This window comes from Nuphar pumila, chromosome 3, assembly GCF_984573655.1.
Source record: "Nuphar pumila chromosome 3, dmNupPumi1.hap1.1, whole genome shotgun sequence".
NCBI classification, from domain to species: Eukaryota; Viridiplantae; Streptophyta; class Magnoliopsida; order Nymphaeales; family Nymphaeaceae; genus Nuphar; species Nuphar pumila.
In genome coordinates this window covers 13,501,363-13,527,770 of record NC_143251.1, presented here as the reverse complement: position 1 = coordinate 13,527,770, position 26,408 = coordinate 13,501,363, and the positions used below count along the sequence as shown (strand labels likewise).

The 26,408-nt window shown below is 37.5% G+C and overlaps 2 protein-coding genes across 2 annotated transcripts; both read left to right on the top strand.

Annotated features, from left to right (window-relative positions):
* The first annotated feature begins 7,569 nt into the window (after window positions 1–7,569).
* On the top strand, window positions 7,570–8,502 carry LOC149842040 (F-box/kelch-repeat protein At1g55270-like). Its single transcript, XM_090001257.1, has one exon. The coding sequence runs from the start codon at window positions 7,570–7,572 to the stop codon at window positions 8,500–8,502; it is 933 nt and encodes a 310-aa protein (XP_089857383.1).
* Window positions 8,503–19,004: 10,502 nt separating this feature from the next.
* Window positions 19,005–23,476, top strand: LOC149842039 (arogenate dehydrogenase 2, chloroplastic-like). Its single transcript, XM_090001256.1, has 2 exons — window positions 19,005–20,294; window positions 23,413–23,476. Exon 1 carries the CDS (start codon window positions 19,133–19,135, stop codon window positions 20,267–20,269), a length of 1,137 nt encoding a protein of 378 aa, XP_089857382.1. The 5' UTR covers window positions 19,005–19,132; the 3' UTR covers window positions 20,270–20,294; window positions 23,413–23,476.
* Window positions 23,477–26,408: the final 2,932 nt, after the last annotated feature.

Below are 26,408 nucleotides of genomic sequence, written 5' to 3'. Positions count from 1 at the left end.
AAAGATATGCAGGAGGGAAGGTCTCATAGCAACCATATTCCCTAGAAAATATGATTTGATTGGGTGGCCTTGAACATGGTCAAAAAGTTACAAATGAAAGAGGGGCTCAGAGGTTTGGAAAGGTTGGTCAATTGTTATTGAAGATATGGGTAGTAGTGGAAAATGAGAGCTGCACACTATTAAAGCATCCAAATAAACACAAAAACTTTAGGCAAAAAAGATACTTTGGCCTTGATTGAATATGGCCCTAAAGGGCCAATTACCCAAACCAGCGCCGGGCAGGCGCGCACGCGTGTGGTAGTCATCCCAACCTCTTGTTCTTAGGAACAAGTGTGAGAGTTTACATGTAGGTTTTAAAGCCTACAACAAACTCAAACATCGTCAATATGAGACTATTCCACGTCATCAAGTCTAACCTTTTCCAAACAGCCCATGTTTTTCATATTTGAATTCTCTCTCCTCTACTTCTCACACCTAACATCATTTATTGCCAAGTCCCCAGAGTTCAAGGGACGGGCTGAAATGAGTGCAAAAAAGAAGAGGAAGAACATGTATAGGAGGATTCGTCTGCGTCCATGCAAAAAATGGGATACATGACCTTTTACATGAAGTCATTCTCAACCTTGTCCATAATGAGTTGTGCAACTTTTTTCGAGATAGAGAAACTTCGTCTGAATTCAACATGAGCTCCGGTGCCCGTCAGGTATAAAGATTCATGTAATTTGTTTCATGTTGTTAGATTTCAAGCTGGTATATGCATGATTGAACACATATAAGCATGATTTCATCACTATAAAATTTTTTAACTGCCTTATAATACATATATGCATGATTGAATCACTATAAAAGTTTTTTGACAACCTTAAAACACATACACGCATTCTTTCATCACTATGACAACTTTAGAACACATATGAGCATAATATTAGCATATATGAAAGTTTTTTGACTGCCTTATAACACATATATGCATGATTGAATCAATATGAAAGTCTTTTGACAACCTTAAAACACATATATGCATGATTGAATAACTATGAAGGTTTTGGCACATGCAACTAAATGTGTCTTCTTTGGGTATCCAAAAAACCAAAAAGGGTATAAATGTCTTGACCCCATTGCTCCTTAAGAGTATATCAGTGCGGATGTCACATTCTTTGAGACCATTCCTTCTCACTGTGCGCGTCTCGTGTGAATCCTGATATGTCCAAATCTTTTCCCTTACCCATTCGTCGCATTCCTTTGGAGTTAGTTCCTTTGTTGCCTTCATTATGTTCTGACCCATCTTCAACTCGGTTCCATGATCCTCCATTGGTGTATACTCGCCGTCAAGCCTCCTCTCGTGGCCCTTCATCATCTGTGGATCGATATGCACTACGTTTTGGCACCGTGCATGGCGAATCTTTGGATTAAATACCAAAATCCTGCAATTAGATGTTAGAAAATTGCGCCTGACTGATGTTTCTGGAGGCATTGGGTTGCGTTTGTTTGCTAAATATTGGATATTGAAGACTTTCACCAGCTTATGGGTACTTTTCTGTTAAAGTTTTGGTAGGCATCACATTTGGAAGATGCTGCTTTGCTTTCTTCACCTCAACATTCATCACTGGCAGATGCTGGTCATGCTTGTAGTTGTCAGTGAGAGTTTTGGATCTTCTAATATTTATTTGGTTACTTCGTCGAGATTTTTGTAAGTAGACATTAGGTGTGTGATACTGCATCAGAGTGATTGTTCTCTTAAGGGAAATTGGATTCCTTATTTCTTCCCTCTCCTTTATTTGGTCTGATCCATTACAACTTTGTCTACATTTAGGGTGGATATATTGTGAACTCCTTCACTTCCCACTTCTTAATTTATTTGTACCCAGTGACATGAATCACCATCTATTTCATTTGTATAGAAGGTTTGGTTTCTTTCCTGTGAAGATCTATGTAGTTCCAGTCAGAAAAGTTGATTGATGTTCCTTGCTATGTTTCAGATATGAAACATTTCAAACTTTGTTTCTTATATAACTTGTATTCGTTATGTGACTATTTTCCATTAGTCAAATGCTTATACATAGCATGTGTGGGCTGATTCAAAGTTCGAATCTTAGATGAATACAAACCGTCAGGTTTTTACCAACGATCCTTTGTATCAGATTTTTCCTATGGCTGGTACATGTGAAAACAAAGTTTTTCATTCTACAAGCCTGACCGAATAATCAACTCGAGTCCTGTTTCTGTACTAGGGAGTGTGCACTATGAAGGATCTTAAACTAGTGCTGAATCTATCATGCTTTGCAGGTATACTCTGCATCCTGTAAGGAGTTATAAGTTTGAACATAGGTCACATGCATGGCTATTGCTAAAGAGTTACCTATATTTTTGTTGCCAAATCCTGTTTAGTTAACAAAAAAAATTATCTTGATGTGCATAAAGAACCTATTCCATCATTCTGTATTCTCAAACTTCATTTGTTTTAGATTTTATCTTGAATTCAAGTCAACCATCAATAAAACATGCATATTGCTTTAAAAATTTAAGCTATGATCATGAGGTTTGTTAAAGTGCTGATAGTAATACATGCAGGAAATGCTTCAATCATATACGAAAAATTAAGATATTTATACATGATATATATTTTAGATATAAGGCTGATGTATAAAATTCTGAGCAATCTTGTCACGACTCTTAATCCATAATTTGGTAAAGCAAATTACTGGATATAGTTGCTATGTCTGTTTTCACAAGAAGGGACTTTAGACATTATGTTTTTCTGGATTCTTTCATAAATTAGTATCCTGTTGATTATTGCCTCTCCCCTTATGCAACATAATAGGTGTGATATTGTCTCTTTGTGGAGTCCAGTTCTTGTAGTTTGATTGAGATAATGTGGTTGTGTTTGCTGCTTCATAGGGCTGGTAAACAAACCAAGCAACTGGTGGCTCAGCTCGCCATGAACTCATCCGTGTTCGGTTTATGTAGGTGATCAACCGAGCCATGAACAGCTCGTTAAGCATAAAAAGGGTGAGAATGGACAAGGAGTGTTTGTCTCGGCTCGGCTCGTGGAAATATACTATATAGCATTTAAGTGTAAGATATTGTACAAAAAGTAGTTTTGTACAGTTGTAGTTCTTGGCATGTGAAAAGCATGTAGTTCTTGGCATGTTCTTGGTTTGAGGTTCAAAACCTAATGGCATCAATTTTGAAATTGATTCAAATTTTTTTACACGAGCCAGCTTTTGGCTCGACTTGTTTGACTTGAGCTTGTCTCGAGCTCGAGTTTGGCTCATCTAAACACATGCACAAGCCGAGCTGGAGCTGGAGCTGGAGCTGGGTTCAATGGTAAATGAGCTGATCCCAAACAATCCATGTTCGGTTCGTTCGGCTTGTTTACCAGCCCTAGTGCTTCAGGATAAAAGGTAATTTGTTGTGCTTTTGGATTTTCTTTGTTTTATGTTTTATGCTTTTGTCTGGCTGAAGACAACCGTGGAGGTTTTCAGTCTATTGGAATTGTCAAGGACCTGTTTCTTGGAAGCTGGTTGTTATGGTTTGCTGGAAATATTAGAAGCTTCAAGATGATATGGTAGAAGTGGGCATTTGGCATGTGTTCTTATGATCACTACTTTGGATAGTCTGTTCATGAAAATTCTGGATATATGATCATTTGCACTCTCAGATTTAATAGTAAGGGATAGAACATAAGGAGCTTATAGAAGATCATGATTTGATACTTGATGTTTCTATAGGAAATAATGTGTTCTCTTGGTGTCCATATTTACCTCTCCAAATACTATTGCTTCTGGGTTGATTAAATTAGGCTTCAGGTCCAGATTGGCTTAGATTCTTTGTCAAGAACAATGCCACAACCCCAGCTCCCCTAGAAAAGTAAACTAAAAAGATAGGGGAGAACAGTCAATGTTGGTGAAGACTTCAATTCTCAGCAATAAGTTCAATATTCATTGATATAATAGATTCAGGTTTAGGTTAGCTATCCATAGAAATTCACATGATCACTGAATCTGGCCTCTACAGTTATGAAGCAGCCTTTTCCTTGTCTTCCTGGATCCAATAATATAGTTCTGTTGTGTTAGAATACAAGAATAAGAAGTTAATTTCTTATCCAAAATAATTGCTATTTGGTTTTTGAATGACATTTTTTTTGCCAATTCCTAAGATGAAAGTTTTAGATGGTGATTATTTAGGTACTGGGCAATGGACTAGTTATATAAAAGAACAATAATACATGAAGGTGAAATAGAAAACCCTTCTCTTAACATTAATGTGCCAATGAGCTAAGGCTTGGTAATCCTGTGTTTATGTTTTGACTAGTGTCTCTGTAAAAAATATCTATTGTCTACATTGTCATGCTTGGTGGCTGTCTCTAAACCCAGCTGCTTGATAAATACTATCACAGGCACAAGCTGATTTGATATCTCAGACATAAAAAAAGAACTTCATTGGTTGTGTTTTTAGTTTTCACACTATTTAAATGATAGGCATGTCATGATTGGTTTGTTATATGCTTGCTAATAAATTTGATGCTTTATTTGCAAATATTGAATAGCACAGTTAAATTGATACCTAGCATCCATGAATGAAAATTTTAACTTTTCACACTATTGATACCAGTTTTACACTATTTAAATGATAGACATGCCATGATTGGTTTGTTACATGCTCGCTAATAAATTTGATGCTTTATTTGCAAATATTGAATAGCACGGTTAGATTGATACCTAGCATCCACAAATGAAAATTTTAACTTTTCTCAAACTAAGAAGAGATCTGCTTCTCATATCCATTTTCTCCAGTATCAAGAGAGGTTACCCCTTGGCCACTGGCCAGATATGGGAACAACATCTGGTGTGATACGCTTATGTCACTATAAATAACCTATTGGGTGGTTCAATGATTGGTATGTGTTTATTCATGTCAAATATTTTCATAATAAAAAATCAAATATGTGTAATAAAAACTTGTGGGCAATGTACATCAGTAAAAATCTAGTCAAAAATTGGACAAAAGTAGCTTTTTCAGAATATATGACAAAGATAGAACCATAAACTGTAAAGATGGTCCTCAGTTAAAAATGTTACCTCACCAGAACTAGGTGCATATTGTTGAGAATAAATTAAACTTGAACAAGAGTCTTCTAGAATTATTGAGTATGTACAAGTTTCTAAGAGTCTTCTAGAATTATTGAGTATGTACAAGTTTCTAAGAGTCTTCTAGAATTATTGAGTATGTACAAGTTTCTAAGAGTCTTCTAGAGTTATTAAATAGGTACAAGTTTCTAAGAGTCTTTTGGAGTCTCAATACATCTAGAAAGGTCTTACTAGTGCTATAAAAGCTTAGTCTAAGAGTCATTGTAGGTATCTAAGTGTGAAGAGCCTTTTTTGAGTAAGAAGTATTAGAAGTCATTCTCCATCATTGTTCTCAACTTTTCTCTCCATTCTCTATTTTATTCCCTTCACATATGCTCTAGTTACTTCTGCTGCTAACTTCTATATTTGTTTCCCATTTGATTTTATTTGTGTTTAGTGTTTTTTTGGTTGTTCAATTCCTATTTTATTTCTTGTTCAGTTCCCTTTTGGCTTCTTGTTCAATTCCGGATTCGCTTCTCACTAATTCCTGATTCAGTTTCTGCTTCATTCTCAGTTCCCTTCCAAATCGATTCCTGATTCTCACTAACTAGAAATTTTAAAATGTCCCACGTCTTGATTTTGCTTCCCGTATCATTTCCCACTTCTGCTTCCTTGTTTGGCAACCTTGGTTGATCTATAATAGAATCCTATTTATTCAAATAGTCTTACTAAAATAGAATAAAAATTTGTTTGAAAAATTTAGATTTAAACTGCCAAATGGTTTGTATCTTATAGGATATGACCTGTACAATTCAATATCGTGTCATACTATATGACATGATTCTCACCTTTTCTAATATGAGAATTGTATCTTGTCCAATGACCGCTGGTTGCTGTAATTATTCATATCATACAAAATAGTGTGATTTTTTTACTCAGTGACTTGTGACTGGACTTGTTGACTTGGGACTTTGCTTAGTAAACCCATTGCCTTCGTGGAATTTTGTTAACTTTTATTTAATGTATAAAAATAGTATAAATTGAAAAATTATATGCAATGGATAAAATATATATGACATCAAAATATTAAAAAATTACAATTAAGTAACATCTAGTGACTTTACTAGTTTACTAACATCTAACTGTCAAAAGGCAAAAAGAATTATAGAATGTGAATAGTAAATAATATAAATTGGGATATAGCCTACATGAATAGTGCTCAAGCATGGCTCATCTAAGCTTGGGTCAGGGAGAGCCAGTCATGTTTTCTGAAAAGGTAATTTGTTCTTGTCATTTTAAAGTTGAAGGAATAAGGAAAGGGAGGTTGAATGTTCTAACTCTTTTCTTTTCTTCACTGAGCATTTTCATGCTTGAGGTTGGCTCAATTTATTAAATAAACTTAAAATGTGGTTCTAGCTCTGGACATTATTGAATAAATGGGTTTCAATGTATAACTTGAGCAGCTCAATTTGTTGCAGTGTTGTAAGTTTCATACCGTATCGTTACTTTGGGGGAAAACGATACGATACACACCCGTATCTTGATATATGGGTGTGTATTGTACCTGTATCGAGAGTATCGTACGACACACCCTCTGTATTGTACCATGTCGTAAGATACATATTTTTTTTTATCTTATTTCATAAACTTGGTTATTTTGTTTTTGTTTATATAATATGAAATTATGAGTCTTGTGGCATTGTTCCGGTGAGATATGCATGCAATATTATCTATGATTCTATATTAGTTGATGTTTGATGATGTCTTATGTAGCTCATAGAGACATAAATGTGATTTTATGGTTGTATTTTGTGCAATTCATCATTGTTTCATGTGTTATGATTTTTTTTAGATTTTTTGTTGTTTTTTTCTGATTTTTCTTGATTTTTTTGGATTTTTTGGATTTTTTTATTAAAAATGTACGATATGCTTACGATACGGTGTTACTTTGGGCCTGACCATATGGGTAACGATAGGATACTTACAACTTTTATTTGTTGCCTCTAGTTATTCCTTTATCATGTTGTCAAAGGTGATCCTTTTTTTTCCTAATTCAATGCTTTACAAATGTGGACACGGACATCACACATTCATAAGAAAATTGCTGCTTGTGAATTTACTTTTGATTTAAAGGATTGCATCTGATTTCTGACTCTAATATTCTTCTGTATTTTATATTGAGGTTGATACGGCAGCATGTTTCTGTAGGGTAGATGCAGGCCTGAAAACTGTTGCAGGGGCAAGGAAGTTTGTCCCTGGAACAAAGCTTTGCATTCAGCCTGACATCAAGCCATCCATACATTCTTCTAGAAACAAGGCTATTCGAGGTGATCGGAGTAGGGGCCAATCCCCATTGCTGCAAGGCCTTCCCGATGACCTTGCAATAGCATGCTTAATTCGGGTTCCACATGTGGAACATAGAAAACTTCGGCTAGTCTGCAAAAGGTGGTATCGACTCCTTGCAGGAAACTTTTTTTACTCTCTTCGTAAGAGCCTTGGAATGGCTGAGGAATGGATCTATGTCATTAAAAGAGATAAAGATGGAAAATTTTCATGGCATGCCTTTGATCCAATATACCAGCTTTGGCAGCCGCTTCCACCTGTTCCTGGTGAATATTCTGAAGCACTTGGATTTGGTTGTGCTGTTCTAAGTGGATGCCATCTATACTTATTTGGTGGTAAAGACCCATTGAAAGGATCCATGAGACGAGTCATTTTTTACAATGCTAGGACAAATAAGTGGCACCGGGCTCCAGATATGCTTAGGAGAAGGCATTTCTTTGTTTCTTGTGTCATAAATAACTGCTTATATGTTGCAGGTGGAGAAAGTGAAGGAGTCCACAGGTCATTAAGATCAGCAGAAATGTATGACCCCAATAAAAATAGATGGTCTTTTGTTGCGGATACGAGTACTGCTATGGTTCCATTTATTGGAGTTGTTTATCAGGGAAGGTGGTTCTTGAAAGGATTTGGCTCTCATCGTCAGGTCATGAGTGAAGTTTATATCCCAGAAAGCAACAGCTGGTTCCCCATTTATGATGGCATGGTTGCTGGCTGGCGAAATCCAAGTGTCTCCTTGAATGGGCAGCTTTATGCATTAGACTGCAAGGATGGGTGCAAACTAAGAGTATATGATGGCACAACTGATTCTTGGAGCAAGCAAATAGACAGCAAATTACACTTGGGGAATTCTCGAGCCTTGGAGGCAGCTGCTCTTGTTCCTCTCAATGGGAAACTATGTATTATCCGCAACAACATGAGTATCAGTCTGGTTGATGTGTCAAAGTCTAATGAGATAAGCGTGGATCAGCTTTGGGAGACAATTGCAGGTAAAGGTTACTTCAAGACATTCGTTAGAAATCTTTGGTCAAGCATTGCTGGGAGGAGTCGTCTGAAGAGTCACATTGTTCATTGTCAGGTGCTTCAAGCATGAGGCTAACATTTTGTGTGGCACATACTATTGTTGCACAAGAGGACATGTTGGACCAAGCACTTTTCTCTGAGGCTCTTTTCTGGATCCAGTGCTTCTCTAGTTCGTGCTGGTTGGAAAATGTATCTTTTTCATCAAAAGATACTCATGTCATAATCTATTTGAATATCTCACTTGAGAACATAATGCGATAGTGATTTCATTGCTTAGTTCAGTGCCCTTGGTATGTTCAGATGATTGATAGCTCATATGCCATGAAGATGTTATTATACAACCTACTCGACGGGACCATGATCAGAAATTGTTGCTCTTCGAAGGATTGAAAGCTTTAAACTTTCACTCATTCTGACAGATGAAGCACTTTACATTGATGACTACCAACTATCTTGCTTGTAGATTGGAAGAAGAGAATGGAGCTCAGCAAAATAGAGATAATCATGAATATTTTTTTTAGTATATTATGTCGAAAAAAGCTTCTTGAAACATTTTACTAGGTACAATGGTAAAAGATGTTATCCTTCAAACATGTACCATAAGAATCTCTTGAAATAGCATCTCTTTCTTTGTGCTTCATATTTCTTGGACTCCATTGTATGTAAATTCATTACTGTCACATAAACAGTTAATTATAATAATTAGGTCAGCTTTTGGCTACTGCATCATGTTTGCTGTATAGCAGCAATAGAAGGACGATTGCAGAATGTTATATCGCTATTGTGCTTTCTCTTTCCTGAGTATATCTAATCTGCCATGTTATTGTTCTTATTTGCTTGAATACCAGATCTTATACAAGTGCATCTTTGATTAGGTTAAAGTTCTCTGAATTATATCCTTCAACCTGGATTGCCTCATCCATTCTTGCTGTGCATTATAACCATCTTTGCTATTTCTAAATTCTTTGCTTATGATTCTAATCTAAGTTTTAATTGTTGGTTAAAAGGAATGATTCAGAATTGCATCTCCTGATAATTTGAGTTTTTTGCTTAATAAATGAAGTGTAACAATTGTTCATATCCGTGTTATGAATTGAAAGAAGATTTATTGCATGAGTTTTTTTTTTCATGTTTTGGTATGACATTGAATTATTCTTTTCGAGGAATAGATAAGACTCTTGGATATTAATGTACAAAATGGAAGAGTATAAACCCATCTTGAAGTGGAAAATAGTTTTGAAACAAACCTAATAGGATTGGAAATACACAATTGACTGGATACTAAATTAAGGAACTTGTTTCACATATTGATAGATTATTTTATAAATTGAATGGTTCATGTGCTGCCAACCTTTCAAGTGCCAATGATTGATCCCTTTTATGTACAATTAGCTGCTCGGAGCAAATCCAGTGATCGGAGCCAAGTGCTTTACAAAAAATCAGAAAATTGTTGTGCATGTAGCGATTTTATGTGCAGTGATTTTCTCCGTCGCATAATGGTTTTCTGTGTTTTGTGTGGCCCAAGTACTTTCTAAAATAGTTGGGTCCGATCACCTAACCACACCTCTTTGCTGCTGGGTTTGTTGGATAGTGCTGATACAAAGCTTAACTCTCCAGATAACGGTTCGTTCTGCATCATTGTTTACCAAAAATGAAGGTGCGAATGTGGGACTGGGTTTTGTAGAGGACTAATATATATATATATATATATATATATATATATATATATATATATAGGAAAATGGAAACCTACAAAATACAAAACCTATTAAATGAAGCATGATAGTTCGGGTGTTTTTTAAAAAATCTGTGATCTATGGTTGTCACGCACGTTCACCCATCTGCGTAAGAATCAGTGGGCCCATCAAACTTAACCATATTAAGAAAATGGTTTGTACTGTTTGTTTCAGAAAATAAAAAAGATATAAAAAGAGAGAGAGTATCAGGTCAGAGGCAGCTCTTGACAGTATCCGTCAGCGCTGCCTTGGATGCCATTCCATCCATTTTCTGAATGGCCGACAGAACACTATCTAAAACTTTTTGTTTCAACGCTCTAAGGGACCCATCCAAGAAACAATCTATCCGTCCATAGTGCTCTGGCTGCAGTTCATCAAATAGATGAACGGCATCCAAGGCTGACCTGATTTGCTCTAAAAGAAAATGGTTGGTACTGTGAAAGTTGGGTAAGCGAGCGTGGCCGACATGCTCTCTTTGGCATAGCCTGGTTTAAAGGAAAGCCAACCAACAAACACTTGCATCTCACACAAGCCGCACTGAATATGCCTTGCCACACCTCGCGTGCAATTTATTTTTATCCTACAATTGTCAACCCGGGAGCCCTCGGAGGCTTACGCTGCTGGCATGAAGACTGTAGCTATGGCAAGTCAGCATGACCAAGTTATCGTGTCAAGTGCAGTTTCTTGGCATTATAAATAAAAAAAATACTTGAAAAATGATTATATTCTATGAAATATAACGTGTCACGTGTCATTCTTTATCCATCTCGATGGCTACGTGGACTAATCCTATCCATTCAGATATATTCGGTTGGATGACACCCTACCCATCCATATGCATTTGATTGGTGAGCAAGGAAGCATCATATGTCATAAGATACAATCCTAGAATATATTTTTCATGTTTTTGATGAAGAACCCTTGCTGAGAACCAGGTTACTTAATGGCGCCCCTCCCCCCTTCCCTCGGTGAGATAAATCTCAAGTGGGGTCACCGACACCCTTACAGAGCCCACCAGTTAAAGGCATCCATCCACCTTCACACCCCATGGGAGTCGGAACATGCGATGAAGGGATCAGCACCTTCTCCCTAGGCCCGCTGCCACTCAGTTGACCCGGGCCAGTGTAATCCTAGAATATCATCGATCACAAATGTATACCATGTTGGCACCAACAATCTCTGTGGGCAAGAGAAAAAGTATTTGTCGCTAAAATTGAAATTTAATGCGAATTTAGAGACAGAAACATTTCGTCTCATACTTCATCGCTACTTAGCGACAGATTAACAACAATTCCGTGTTAAACTCTGTCGCAACGTAGCGATAGATTAGCGACATAAGTTTTTGGTCGCTAAGGAAGTCACTACTTAGCGACAGAGTTTGAGACGGAATATTTTTGTCACTAATCCGTCGCTATTTTTCGATATAAGCATGTCTAAGCCGCAACATTCTCTCTCCTCTCTCTCTGATTTCCCCCAAATCGAATCCTAACCCTTTCGTCTCCGCCGCCCGTTTCCGCCGATCCTCCTGTCCGACCACCGGTGCCTCCTCGCAGTGCGACCAACCCCGTCCGGTCACCTCACCTCCCCCCCCCTTTCGTCTTAGTCTGACAAGGGCCATCGACCCCTGCCTTCTCCTTTTCAAGAGCCGCAGGGGCCTTTGGCCCCTGCGTCCCCCACCCCTTTTTTCATCTTGGTTCGGCAGAGGCCATCTCCCCTCCCCCCTTTCCTCCTTTTTTTCGTCATGGTCCGGCATGAGCCATCAGCCCCTGCCTTCTCCTTTTCAAGAGTCGCAGGGGCCTTTGCCCCCCCTTTTTTCTTGGTCGTATATAATTGTGCTTTGCAGGTGCGTAGCTGAGCTAATTGCGCAATGCTTAGTGCTAAGCATCACATGCAACTAAAAATAAAATAAAAAAGAAATAAAAAAAATGCAAAGGCAATAACATGCAAATCGGGTAAATACCCGTGGTGAGTAAGTGATGCAAGTGCATCACAAGTTATTTAATTTCTTGGATGCAACAATTTTTTGTTCACATACTCACTTAGTTGTGGATATCTATGACTGCTTTGATGTAGTTCAGAGATCATGATGAGCATGATTTTAATGTATGAAAATAGAAATGCTCTTATTTTTAGAGTTTGGATTTCATGCTAGTCATGGTAGTAGTTAGCGAGATATTAGAATGTGTTTGCTGCAGGTACATGTTTGACATTGTTTTAATATGATTGATTTGAATGTATTGCAGTGTTTGATGTAACTGTATCCATGCTTGCATGCAGTTATTTTCAATTTGATTATGCCTTTCATATAAAATTATATCATGAAAACATGCTTCAAATGAATGTATCGTGTTATGAATGAGTTTGCACATAAAAATTAATAATAAGTTATCAATGCTTCAAACATACTTCAAATGAATGGTTTTGCATATGAAAATATTAAGTTATCAATACATGCATCATTGTTCTTGTAATTGAATGACATTATATATATATATATGTGTGTGTGTGTGTGTGTGTGTGATATATATATCAAATCATTACATCTACCAGAAATGCATGATAAATTTTATATTTTCTTCATCATAACATTCTTATGATTCTCTTTTAACTGGTTAGGATAATATCTGTAACATCATAGGACAAAATGACTGCAAACCATGAATGAATGTACTGTAGGATAGTTGACAATGAGATATCGCTTAAATATATGGGTATGATGTTGACAGTTTTATTGAATTTGCAATGGCAAGTGTCAGTACAGTGGATCCCACAGGTCGGATCAGGTGCTTGTGCATGATGTGTAAGAACAATCGATTTACATAACCTTATAGCGTTAGACATCACCTATACAAGAAGGGTTTTATGAGTGATTATCAGAATTGGACGCTTCATGGTGAAGAATTTTGAAACAATTTTGATGCACGGGTGGATGTGGTGCACGATAATCCATATGTGGATTTGATATTTGATGCCGCAGGACCAGAACTAGGTTCTGCTATGGGTCCTAGTGATGTACCAACTGGGGTAAAAGAAGAAGCAGCAAACGATGTAGCTAGTATATTTTATGATTTACTTAGAGATGCTGATGTGCCACTTTAGAATGGTTGTGAGAGTCACACTATCTTGTTTGCAGTTCTTTAATTAATGAATTTGAAGTCTGAGTATAATTTGATCTAATCATGTTTTGATCGTCTATGCTCTATTGTGAAGAGTATGTTGCCCAAAGATGAGAAATTGTCACAAAATTTCTATCATGCGAAGGTTATGGTCAACGCTTTAGGTATGGGGTATCAAAAGATAGATGCTTATCCAAATCACTGCATGTTGTATTTCAAAGATCAAAAAAATAACAGATCATGTCTGTCATGTGGGCATCCTCGGTTCAAGCAAAAAACAAGGGGCAATAGTAGCACGAGGTCAAAAGAAGTGCCATACAAGTCGCTCTACTACTTCTCTCTCACCCCTAGATTGCAAAGATTGTATATGTCTTCGAGAACAACTACACACATGAGATGACATGCAAATAAAGTTTGACATGATAAAGACAAGATCACGCATCCTGTTGACGCAGAAGCTTGAAAGCATTTTGATCGTACTCATCAGACCTTCGCAATGAAAGTGAGAAATGTTAGGCTTGATTTATGTACAGATGAATTTGATCCATTTGAGGGTAGATCAACCCCATACTGGTGTTGGCCAGTATTTGTCACCCCATACAACCTTCCTCCAAGCTTGTATATGAAGTGTCAAAATCTTTTCTTGTCTCTATTGATCCCTAGCCCGACGTCTCCAGGCCAAAATCTTGATGTATATTTAAGGCCATTGATGGATGAACTGAAAATATTGTGGGATGACGGTGTTCTCACGTATGATGCTCACAAAAAACAAAACTTTAATATGAAGGTTGTTGTTCTATGGACAATTAGTGACTTCCCTGCATATGATATGTTATCTGATTGGAGCACACATGAGAGGTTGGCATGTCCGTACTGCATGGAGGATACAAAATCTTTTAGATTGACGCATAGAGGGAAGCCGTGTTGGTTTGATTGTCACTGTCAATTTATACCCAGCGACCATTCGTTCTGACGACAAAGGAATGCGTTCGAAGTAGGCACAACTAAAATAGAAGGTTCACCTACACGGTTGTCTGACATAGAGATTTTAAGACGATTACGATACTTTTCATATGGACTGACAGATGCCTGTAGTGAGAGGCCCTTCCTTGGATTTGGGAAGGATCACAATTGGATAAAAAATTTTATATTTTGAGAACTACCATATTGGCCGACCTTATTGATATGACATAATTTGGATGTGATGCATGTGAAGAAAATGTGTTTGATAATGTGTTCAATATGATAATGAATGTCAAAGGAAAAATGAAGGATAATCCGAAGGCCTGTATGGATTTAAAAGTAATATGTAAAAGACTATAATTGGAACTCAAAGAGTATAATGGTAAAGTACTGAAACCAAAGGTAAGGTACGCGCTTGAACCATATCAAGTAAAGCAAGTATGCTAGTGGTTGAGATAGTTGAGATTTCCAAATGGATATGTCTCTAACATTGCTCGGGCTGTAAAGATAGATGAAGAACAATTATATGGGTTAAAGAGCCTTGATTGTCATGTTATCATGCAACGGTTGATTCCCCTAGCATTCCATGATATGTTAAACAAACCTATATGGGGGTATTATCTGAGTTGAGTCAATTTTTTAGAACATTGTGTGCATCGAAAGTTGTAGTAACTCAGGTAAAGAATCTAGAGGATTCTGTCGTCACTACTATTTGTCAGTTAGAGAAGATATTTCCACCAACATTTTTTGACGTTATAGAACATGTGATCATATACTTGCCATATGAACTTAGGGTTGGTGGTCCTGTGCAATATCGGTGGATGTACCCATTTGAAAGGTATTTTTTTAATATTTTTCTCTCTAATGCTATTAAAAATTTATTGTATTACGAGAATTATATTGTTGACAAATGCATGTTTGACCTAAAAAAAAAGGTTCAGAATAAAGCAAGAGTGGACGGTTCAATTTGTGAGGTGTACATTTAGAAGAGATTTCAAATTTCTCATTTATGTACCTTGAGCCTCACATTCCAACATGTTACACTTGCCCACCTCATAATGATGATGAAGAACAAGTTATTGTGATTGACAAACTATCGATATTTAAATCACTTGGGAATGCCTTTGACAGTTGTCGGTCAAGACTCTTGGAAGATCAAGAGCAAGACACAACACAAATCTATATCCCTTTTAATTGCTCCTTTTTAATTACTCAGAGATCGACCCCTACATCGAGTAAGTATACATAATATGTTACACTAAGTTCTCTACGTACATGGTTCGGTAATATAATTATTTGTTAAGTGCAGACGATTTGATCTGAAATTATGAAGAGAACTTCTCCATTTCACTGATTCAGAATTACAAATAGAACGTGAAAATAAGTTTGTGGCATGGTTGAAAGAGTTGGTAAGGATGATGACATTCATTCTTTTTGTGTAAACAACAATATGTTACTTAATTGGTTATTTTTACAGTCATTGTTTATGCTTGTAGTTTCGTCATGATGATGTTAATGACCAAGAAATATGTGATTTACAAAATGGTCTGACCAAAGTTGTGCAATGTTATAACAGATACATCGTAAATGGTTATCGATTCCATACAGAAGACTACGGTGTAAACAAGTCAAAGATGAATAGTGTCGTGTGTGTCAAGGATAGCAGTTACGGTGAAAATGAACTTGACTACTATAGTGTTATAGAAGAAATACTAGAGTTGACTTACTCAGGCATAAATAACATGGTAACTTTATTTAAGTGTCATTGGTTTGATCCCACAACAACAAGAGTCGACAAAGCCTTAGGCATTGTGGAGGTGAATCATAAATCAAGGTTTGAAACATATGAACCATTCATATTAGCATCGCAAGCTCAACAATTTTACTATACTTCATATCCGAATACAAGAAAGTCAGATAGAAATAAATGGTGGGCGGTTTGCAAGGTAAGTCTAAACTATACCCAAAGTATGATGAGTTATAGGAAGACAAGATTGTTGAAGAGGGTGATTACTATCAATCAGATAATATGTATGACTTCTCTTATGGTCATGATGTCACACATGGTCTGCATGTCACATCTCCATTGTCCGATGACACACGTATGGAAGAATGTGATCTAAATGATATACTAAGTGGATGGGCGCTCAATAAAGAAGAAGAGGACGAAGCGGAGGAGGAGGAAGAAGAAGAATATGAAAGTCAAACAAGTGATGAAGAAGCATACTCGAGCTAGTGAAATACATTTTGTAATACATACCTTATGTTTGATGTGAATGATTTAAATAATTTGAATGTATTAAAATGTATTACAATGATTTGAATGATTTGAATGTATTGCAATGTTTGATATAAAATATTTGAATGTATTGTAATGTTTGATGTGCATGATTTGCAATGTATTGCATTGATTTGATATGAATGATTTGAATGCATTGCAATGTTTGAATGTATTGCATGAAGTTATTTTCGATTTGATTATGTATCCATGAAGATATAGAGTCGTGTAACTGATTCAAATACAATTTTTATTTGTTAGAATATGGTTCATGGAGGTTACAATGATCAAGCACCTAGTGGTAGCCAGTCTCAGCCTTCATCTTCACAAGCTACTTCGATAGGTATATCATTTAACTAATTGTATATTTGATTAATTTAAATATGCATTGTGTGAATTTCTAACTCAATTATCTATAGGTGATATTTCACCTGCACATGACCCACCTACACCATCTATTCATACATGTCATGAGACAACGTCGGATGCAGGGTCTTCTCAGTCTAACATACGATGACTCATTCAAATAGTGTATATATATCGATAGTCGACCGTAAGTATTTCATTGTCACTTGTCCAATACTTATCTTATAAATAGTGTATATCGACAATCGATTGTTAATATGTATGAATTCATGTGCAGCGCGTGGTTCGAGCAACAAGAAGTAGTATGAGAAATTAGGAAGCCACTAATGCAGCATCTTCCAGGACCTGTCGCTCAATGGAAAGAGTACCCGAAGGAGGTGTTGGACAGATTATTGTCCTCATTCATTGTATGCAATCGTTTATCATAACTAATGTGTTTCATATTTAATTTTTTGTTATAGTCATGTGTGTTAACCTTTTGAAAGTATTTGTAAGCTTCGCATCGCTTTACGACCGCGAATGAGAAGAAAGACACAAGGGTAGTGTGTCAGAAGGTGACTGTCAATCGATTTACCGACATGCTGCATAATATGAAGACTATAACAATAAAAACAGCTGGTAGGATAGATGATCCACTACAGTGGAAGGGCCATGACCCTTCTACTATCAGGAGAGATTATTGGGAGAGAATATGTGATAAGTGGGCGAGCAATGAATTTCAAAATCACGCTCAGCCAATGCTGCACAAAATCGAGCGAAGATGATGTCCATCTACACACAGGTGGATCTAGGACTTTTGGGAGCCACCAGAAGGAAATGATAACTCATCAATATATATATATATATATATATATATATATATATATATATATATATATATATATATATATATATATATAAGCAGAAAAAGGATGCATTGTGCCTTACAAGGATGTGTTTGTTGAAACACATAAACGTAAGAGCACAAAAGAATTTGTATCAGAGAAGGTGAAAGCGATATCGCTATGTATTTATTGTATTAATAAACATTGTAATATACAAGTTACTATAAATTATATTATCATAAATATTGTAATTCTTAATTATTAATTCATATTGTAATCATTACTTTGTAGGAGTCATACGAGCATCAGATGATAGAGAGATATGACGATGACTCCACTTAGCATCCACCTTTTGATCCTGCAGCATGGGTGACTGCAACCTATGATTAAAATTTTCTCATTCAATGCAATTGTTTGTAATTATAATTGTTAAATTTTTTTCACAGTGTTGTTTGTAATTGATTGTAATTATAATTGTTAACTTTTTTTTCAAAAAAAAAGATAGAAAGATAGTGATCGGAAAAAAGTATGGTCTTAGATGAGTTTGTCATTTTCAATTTCACAGATTGGTTAGAGGAGCACTCCACGCTTGTGTTGGCCATTTCACAAATGACAGAATCTGTTGTGCATTTACAAATGTTGAAAACTTCATCAATTTTATTTATTTTTCTATGTAACAAACAATGTATTTATAATCCTTGTAGAAAAGAAATTACAATAACTAAACCATGCAGATTTAATTTCTTTGAAGATTTGGTTTCTCTGACATGACATTCAAAGGCATCCTAAGTGCCCCAGTGAATCCCATGACTGCATTTTGAATGGGCCCTACATTTTGTTGTGGGGGACCATAGAAAGCGAAGCATATCTAGTGCTCAGGGCAACCCAACTGGGGTGCCATGTAGTGGCTAACCGCTCATTGGAAAGGGCACACCTTCATGGAATGCTGCCTCAGCAACTTACACGATCCCCTGCCTGCAGCCTCGTCCTTCTATTAACCATCTTTATGAAATCAACCTAATTTAGCAAGCAATTTAGGTGCATAATATCACATTCTTCAAGACAAAGGAAACTCTTAGGGCGTGTTTGCAATTTCGTGTGATTCTTGGATTTCATAGATAAAGAAAAAACATAGCTAGAGAACTTTACTTTCACAGCAACGTATATATCGTGATATATCACGGTACTTGTTTTTTGACCTATTTTTTCGGAAATTTATAGGATTTAAATTGAGTACTAATATAATGCGTTACATAGGCTGTTTATAGCCGATACTGTAACTACGCTCTCTCTCTCTCTCTCGCGCGCGCGCACGCGTCGTCTTCCTCCTTCGTCTCCGTTTGATGGCGGACGAATCGCTCAGGCGAAACCATCGAGCCTAGAGAGAGAGAGGGACCATCGCCGCTCTGCGGTCACCATGTTGACGACGCTCACCTACTTCAAATCCTTCTCCCTCTCCCCCACGCAGACTCGTCTCTACCTCCCTTCCTTCTCTCAACCATCCTCATCCCGGAACCTCTCACCCGCAAACCCTAGGTCGAATCCTGAGGGGATCCAACGGAGGAGGAGAACAACCCCTATCAGAGCCATAGACGCCGCTCAGCCGTACGATTACGAGGCGCAGATGCGGCTGCAGCTCGAGCGGAAGTCGAAGCTCAAGGTCGCCATCGCCGGGTTCGGGAACTTCGGCCAGTTCCTCGCCAAAACCCTAGTCCGGCAGGGCCACACCGTCCTCGCCCACTCCCGGACCGACTACTCCGCCGTTGCCGGGAAATTGGGCGTCTCCTTCTTCGCGGACGCCCACGATCTCTGCGAGGAGCACCCGGATGTCATCCTCCTCTGCACCTCCATCATCTCCACGGAGTCTGTCCTCCGGTCCCTGCCCATGCAGCGCCTGAAGCGGAGCACCCTCTTCGTCGACGTCCTCTCCGTGAAGGAGTTCCCCCGGAGGCTGTTCCTCCAGATCCTGCCGCCCGAATTCGACATCTTGTGCACCCATCCGATGTTCGGGCCGGAGAGCGGGAAGGACGGTTGGACCAATCTTCCGTTCGTCTACGAGAAGACGAGGATCGGACACGAGGATTCGCGGGCTAAGCGCTGCGATCGGTTTCTGGATATTTTTGCCAAGGAGGGATGCCGAATGGTGGAGATGTCCTGTGCAGAGCATGACCGCCACGCTGCGGAGACGCAGTTTATCACACATACAGTGGGGAGGATGTTGGGCAGATTGCAGTTGCAGTCGACTCCGATCAACACAAAGGGTTACGATACTCTGCTGGATTTGGTGAAGAATACATGCGGGGACAGCTTCGATCTGTATTACGGGTTGTTTATGTACAATGTGAATGCTACGGAGCAGATTGAGAGGTTGGAGGTGGCATTCGATTCGTTGAAGAAGGAGCTTTTTGGCCATTTGCACGATATACTCAGAAGGCAGATTTTCGATGGTGAAGTGGGGAGGTTGGATGGTTTCTCCAGAAAGATGATGCCTGCCCTGCCAGAGAATGGATCTGTATCGGAGCTGAAGGACGTGCAGCAGAACATAACATCTTAAGTCTTTTTTTTTTCCAGTACCTCCGGTAAGCGTATATTTTGGTCTTGTCTCTCAATTTTGGAACTTCCGTCTACGACTCTACATAGTACCAAGCAAAATTTTGTTGAGCAGTGCACTTGAGGATCTTCTCGTGTTTGAACATTGTAAATCTTTGTGGGATTACTACCAACATTTTAAAGACATAGTCGTCAATACATCAATAGTAAACTTTTTTCTACCATATAACAATTGCTTTGTTAATTCAGTTTTAGAAATAATTCAAATGTTCCATTTTCTTTCTGTTTCATTCCTTAGAAATGCTGTCACTGCATCAGTGAGCCTATGATCACTTTGTATGCTTTAGAACCACTTAAAATTCGAGTGAGACTCTCAACCATTAATATATGATTAGATGATTTGTTGTGCACGGTCTGTCCATGTGTACCAGTTGAGACTTTACGCTCCGGCAATGATATCACATACTTGGGCGCTTATATTCGGATTTGCAAGTTGTGAAGGGTTGTCGAGTGGCTCGATAACATGTTTTGTATTTTCATTAACTGTAATTATCTGGTCTGTCCAAGGGTTTACAAATGTCATACGTTTGGCATGCATTAAACAAGTAGTGGAATTTCACTTACGATTGTGAGATCCTACATTGTGAACATATTACACCTGCATCTTTTGTAGAAAATGTATTAACTTAAGGACAAGGTCAGAGAACAAAATTGGCGTGTTAAAGTTATTGAACAAGGTTTTGATTATTGTAAATTTTTTAGTAAATACCTTCAATGTTTTTTCATATTAATAGTAATTAACAAAACTCTGTTCAATAACTTTATCATGACTGCATAATACCGTAACAATAAGTATTTGCAGATATAACAAGTATTGTAGGCCCTGTTTATGGGCTTGTAATTTTTAGTAAATACCTTCCATGTTATTTCATATTATTAGTAATCAACAAAACCCTATTCCATAACTTTATCATGACTGCATAATACCATAACAATAGGTATCTGCAGATATAGCAAGTATTGTAGGCCCTGTTTATGAGCTTGTTAAATGGAACATCTGGAACCTTCTTTTTTCTTGGGAAAACTTTTGTAATTAGGTTATAAGTAGGATAAATGCACTAGCATCTTGTGAATTTCTTCGTAAGTTTTATTATTCTTTTTTACTTTGAGAACGAGAGAGAGAGAGAGAGAGAGAGAGAGAGAGAGAGAGAGAGAGAGAGAGAGAGAGAGAGAGAGAGAGAGAGATGTACTGCAGGTGTTGTTCTTCTTGAGTGTAGCACCTTCGTAATTCCTTGGTTCTTGACAGGAGTGGTCAGCAAAAGGGGAATTGGAACTGTTTGAGCTACTTCAATGAAAATACTTGCATCATAATCTCACTTGTACACTGTACCTGTGAAACACTTATGGATATTCCAATGAAAATACGTGCATCATAATCTCACTTGCATCATAAAAGCAAAAGGGGAATTGGAACTGTTTGAGCTACTTCATTGAACGAGAGAGAGAGAGAGAGAGAGAGAGAGAGAGAGAGAGAGAGAGAGAGAGAGAGAGAGAGAGAGAGAGAGAGAGAGAGAGAGAGAGAGAGAGAGAGATGTACTGCAGTTGTTAATCTCCTTTTCTTTTTTTTTCTTGGAGTTGCGGACATTCTACCAAAACCACTGATGGATATTCCAATGCCTAAAGCATGGCCAGTATTTTGTAGTTCAATTAGACAGACTAATATGAAAGATCAAACCATGAAACTTATTAACCTTGAAAGATAGATTCTTTATCAGTTGCCTGTTCCCCCCCCCCCCCCCCCTCCCCCCTTTATGCAAACATTTCTTAGTTCAACTATAGTAATTCCACTTTTGTGTAAATATTTCAGAGTAGAAAATGTTCCTATGAAGTATAAGAATACTACCTGGTGAAAACATTTCTAAGTACCAACGGGGGGTCCGCTTGTATGGTAGCATCAGCTAGTGCACATCACCTTGTGTTGGGACGTTGCAGGTTCAAAACCCAATGGTATAGTTCTATAATTGGTAGGGGTCTGCCTAACCCCAGCTTGCCTTAAAAAAAAAACATTTCTAAGTTCAACTATAGTAATCCCTTTTCTGTGCAAATGTTTTAGAGTTACAATGTTCTTATGATGTATAAGAATGCCACCTGGTAAATCTGTGTGTGTGTTTGTATTTGAGAGAGAGAGCGAGAGAGAGTAAACAAATGATGAGAAAGGTTTATTAGTTTAAATCAAATAGGGAGCTGTTCCAGCATACGTATTGGTCCAAAAAAGTAAAAGCCTCAATACCAATTTATAAGGAGAAACAAAATGGGGGATCGATGAAGAATCTATGTGATACTTCTGTTCACTTTCAAAAAATGAGACATGCAAAACATGCTGTTTGTTAGAATTCTTCTCTAATAGACTAAATCCTACATCAGCTACCCATTATATGTATCTTTCAACTGTTACCATGGTTTTCTCCAATTACTTTTTCCACTGGGTTCAGCTTCCCTAGTCCTTTTTCTCCATGCCTTCCTGTAAATGTGTTATGCCACAATCTTTCATGTCATCACTATATCTTTAAGTATATTAAAGTACTAAAACACCTTATGGTATTTTATGGAAGACTCGAAGGAAATCAGATTATCACAACCATTTATTTGCAGTATTTGATACGGCAATGGTGTGGAGTCATTCATGGCATGTCATGTCACATAAATACTTCACTTGGCATCCCATGGTTAAAAGACATGACACTGATAACTGACTTACCATGACACTTCATGGAGATAGACAAACCTATATTGAACACTGGTGTTAACACTGTCTCTAAACGTCATCTGTATTTTTTTTTTACTTTGATCTTCCATTTTGTAGTTTAACTTTCTTCTTTTCTAAAGTTGGCGTAGGTCGTGTATATTTCAATTTTCAACTTGGATTTATTTATTAATGCTATTAGCTATGAATTGGTGTTCAAGAGTTTGCACCTTTAGTATTGAATTTTTATTTTATTGCTTTGTTCTAAATATACACAGTTACACACACATCCATGTCCTTGTAGCCATGCCCATGGTCAAACAAACTTTTAAAAAGTTTTGACCATTTTGTCTGGGAATTAGTTATAATTGAACTACTTAACAAATGGAATGGCATAATGGCAGTGATTAGCTTGTGGGCACGTCTACAAAGCTCCTATCATGATGAGGAATGAAAAGGTTTAGAGGAATACTTGGAGTTAGAAGTTGTTTTCATCTAGTGTTGAAGTTACTTGGGAACTTGGTGGTTCTTTCAGGTTCAATGTCTTTGTTTCTGTGGGTATTACATTGTCAGCTTTTAAGGTTTTGAGTCTGCTTTCAAATCCAAAGACAGATGTAGTTATTTGACAGTGATGTTATGTAATGCGTGGTTTATAGAATTATCGTTGTTGATATTGGTTTGATGGCCTACTCCTCTTAGCTAATTAGGAAGTATATTTAAAAGAGTAGCTAAAAGTTGGGAAGTATATTTGAAAGGTTGTACATCATGTTTCATGGACAGTAATACTGTATATGAATTTGAAACGCAAGTTCTCTTGATGGCAGAGCGTCAGTTGGTTGCAAACTTGCTACCTGTTAGGTTAGTTTTTATTCCACCAAGACAGCTAAGACCATACTCTTTTTAGCTTTTTGTTTTGCTTGTCATTTACTTCTGGGTGCACAACCTTGTCCGAGAGAAAAACTTTCTTTTTTTTTTAACGTCTTTATGCTCTCAATATTGTACAGGGAGAATTAAAACTGTCAACTTTTGATTCTATTAAAATCTTTGCAAGTCGTCATGGTAGGCTTAAAGTACTCTTGTGTTAGTGCATTAAGTTATAGGTACATGACACCCCTCGATGGGGAGTTAATAAATGCTACCTACCCCATTTACCCTCATTGATGTTTTGAAGTCTGGTTTTGGGACATGGGAAGGGTGTTGGGAGCGGAGAAGAGTGGAGGATGGACCTTTTTCAACTACATGTTCACAGGGATATAGTTGACAACACTCTCATCACCCATTTTCTTCTTTCACTCACATCACCCCTTGTCAAGACACATGTTCCAGATCCAAGATCCACGGTCCAAATCCATCAGGATCACACGACTGGAGGAAGCCAGGACTCTTCTAACATGGATGCTTGTAATGTGGACTCCTCTTATGTAATCTTCACTAATGAGAGCAAAGTAGTCTAGCACGACAAGGACACTTTGGAAGAGAGCAACCCAAATGAGAAAGACTCCCAACACTAAGTAACTATCTTCCCCTAATGTGGGAGACACCTATTCAACCTGTAACTCTTCATCTTTAAATAGAAGATCCTCTATCTCACGTTAAAATGAGAGAGATAGAGGTATCTTGGAGGTAGGCCAGTGAAGATCGAACCACGTGTTCCTTGTATATGTGTTGAATCCCTCCATGTGAAAATTGACATCTTAGATGTGTGTTTCTCATCCATGCATCCCTTGATTTCTTTATGGTATTAAAGCTTAATATTGGGCAGTCGTCTTGTTTTTTGTCGCGTGCTTGATCCAAGTTGGAGCCTTCATCGTTTGAGACAAGTTCCTTTGTCTTGTCTTGCTTGTTTTTCCCTCACCTAGCTTTCTTCAGTATTTGTTATCTATCAAATTAATTGTAGAAAATTATATGTTATAGGAGTCTCAATTTATTTTACACATTTCACATGATCTTGAAGGGTTCATAGATGGATCGAACTTCAATATACTACCAAGGATGGAGTTTGAATCCTGAGTATGTCTCATAGAAGAGATGAGACTAAGCTCAGTTGAGTTGGATTATCTAGTCTCTTACTGAACTTGTGCATACACAAGTCATTAGTTTAAGAACATCTTTTGATGTTTGAAAAGCCTCGAGAGAGGGGTATACTGCTCACTCTCAATCAAAGATCATGCAGTTGAAAGGCCAACTGTAGACGATGCATAAAGGTAACAGGTCCATTGAAGACTATATCTAGAAGGCCAAATCTATTGGTCTAGCCATGGCTACTAGGCTTGTTGGCGATGTCCATCCTCAAGGGTCTATAACATGAATATGCCTCTTTCTGCATATCTGTGACATGTTGAACTCATCTCTATAAGTGAACTACACTGCCTGTTATTTTCTAAGAAAGCGCAACTGCTCGACAGTAAAGAGGAGTCGAGCCTTGCAAAGGTTAACTTCACTCAAAGAAATAACTATTGCAATAACCGTAGCAAACATGACAGTTTCTCTAATCGCGATAACAAAGGCATAAACAGAGGAAGAGGACGTTTTCAGCAGAATTAGTCCTTAGGTTGTGGCTATCCAAATAATGCAGGTCGTGGTAATAAACAAGGTTCAAGTCAATCGTTCTACCAACAGTTCATATGTCAACTGTGTGATACAAGAGGACACACTGCCAAATCGTGCAACCTGCTTGCACAAAATCAGGTTGATGTTGATCCTCCACACGTCTATTCGACTGACTTCGATACGGGCAACAACAACGATGCCTGGTCATGTTGCACCAGACTTGAACTCATTGGGCCTTCATAATGAATATTATGGTGGTGATTATGTGAAAATTGAAAACGGTAAAGATTTGAGATTTCTTCACACTGAAAATAACTTTGTCTCTTTAAATTCCTCTAACCACTTGTTGAAAGATGTATTACATGTGCCTGAGATTACTAAATAGTTGTTTTTTGTTTAAAGATTTGCATAGGACAACTGAGTAAAATTTTTTAGTTTCGCCTTGTTGCGTCAAATATAGCAAAACCGGACAAGAGTTACTTCAAGGCATGAGTAAAAATTGTCTATATTCTATAAGGTTTGATGATTGCAATAAGGAGGTGAACGTGTTTCACTAGATCAGTGGCATAATCGTGTTGGTCATTCATCTTTTAAAATTGTTAGAACCATTGTTAATCGTTTTGGGTTGTCTTTCATAAATAAATTTCCTTTTAATATTTGCTTGGCATGTCAAACTGGAAAATCTCACAAGTTGCCCTTTTCTGTTTTCATTAATCCTGTGACTCAACCTCTTATGCTTGTTTACTCTAATGTTTGGGGGCTAACCCCTTGTTCCAAGAAATAATGGCATGTGATATTATGTGGTTTTTGTTAATGGGTTTTCAAAATATACTTTGATATATTTATTGTC

Excerpts from the sequence above, each read along its gene's own strand:
- LOC149842039 (XM_090001256.1), top strand. The coding sequence starts at position 19,133 with ATGTTGACGACGCTCACCTACTTCAAATCCTTCTCCCTCTCCCCCACG.
- LOC149842040 (XM_090001257.1), top strand. The coding sequence starts at position 7,570 with ATGGCTGAGGAATGGATCTATGTCATTAAAAGAGATAAAGATGGAAAA.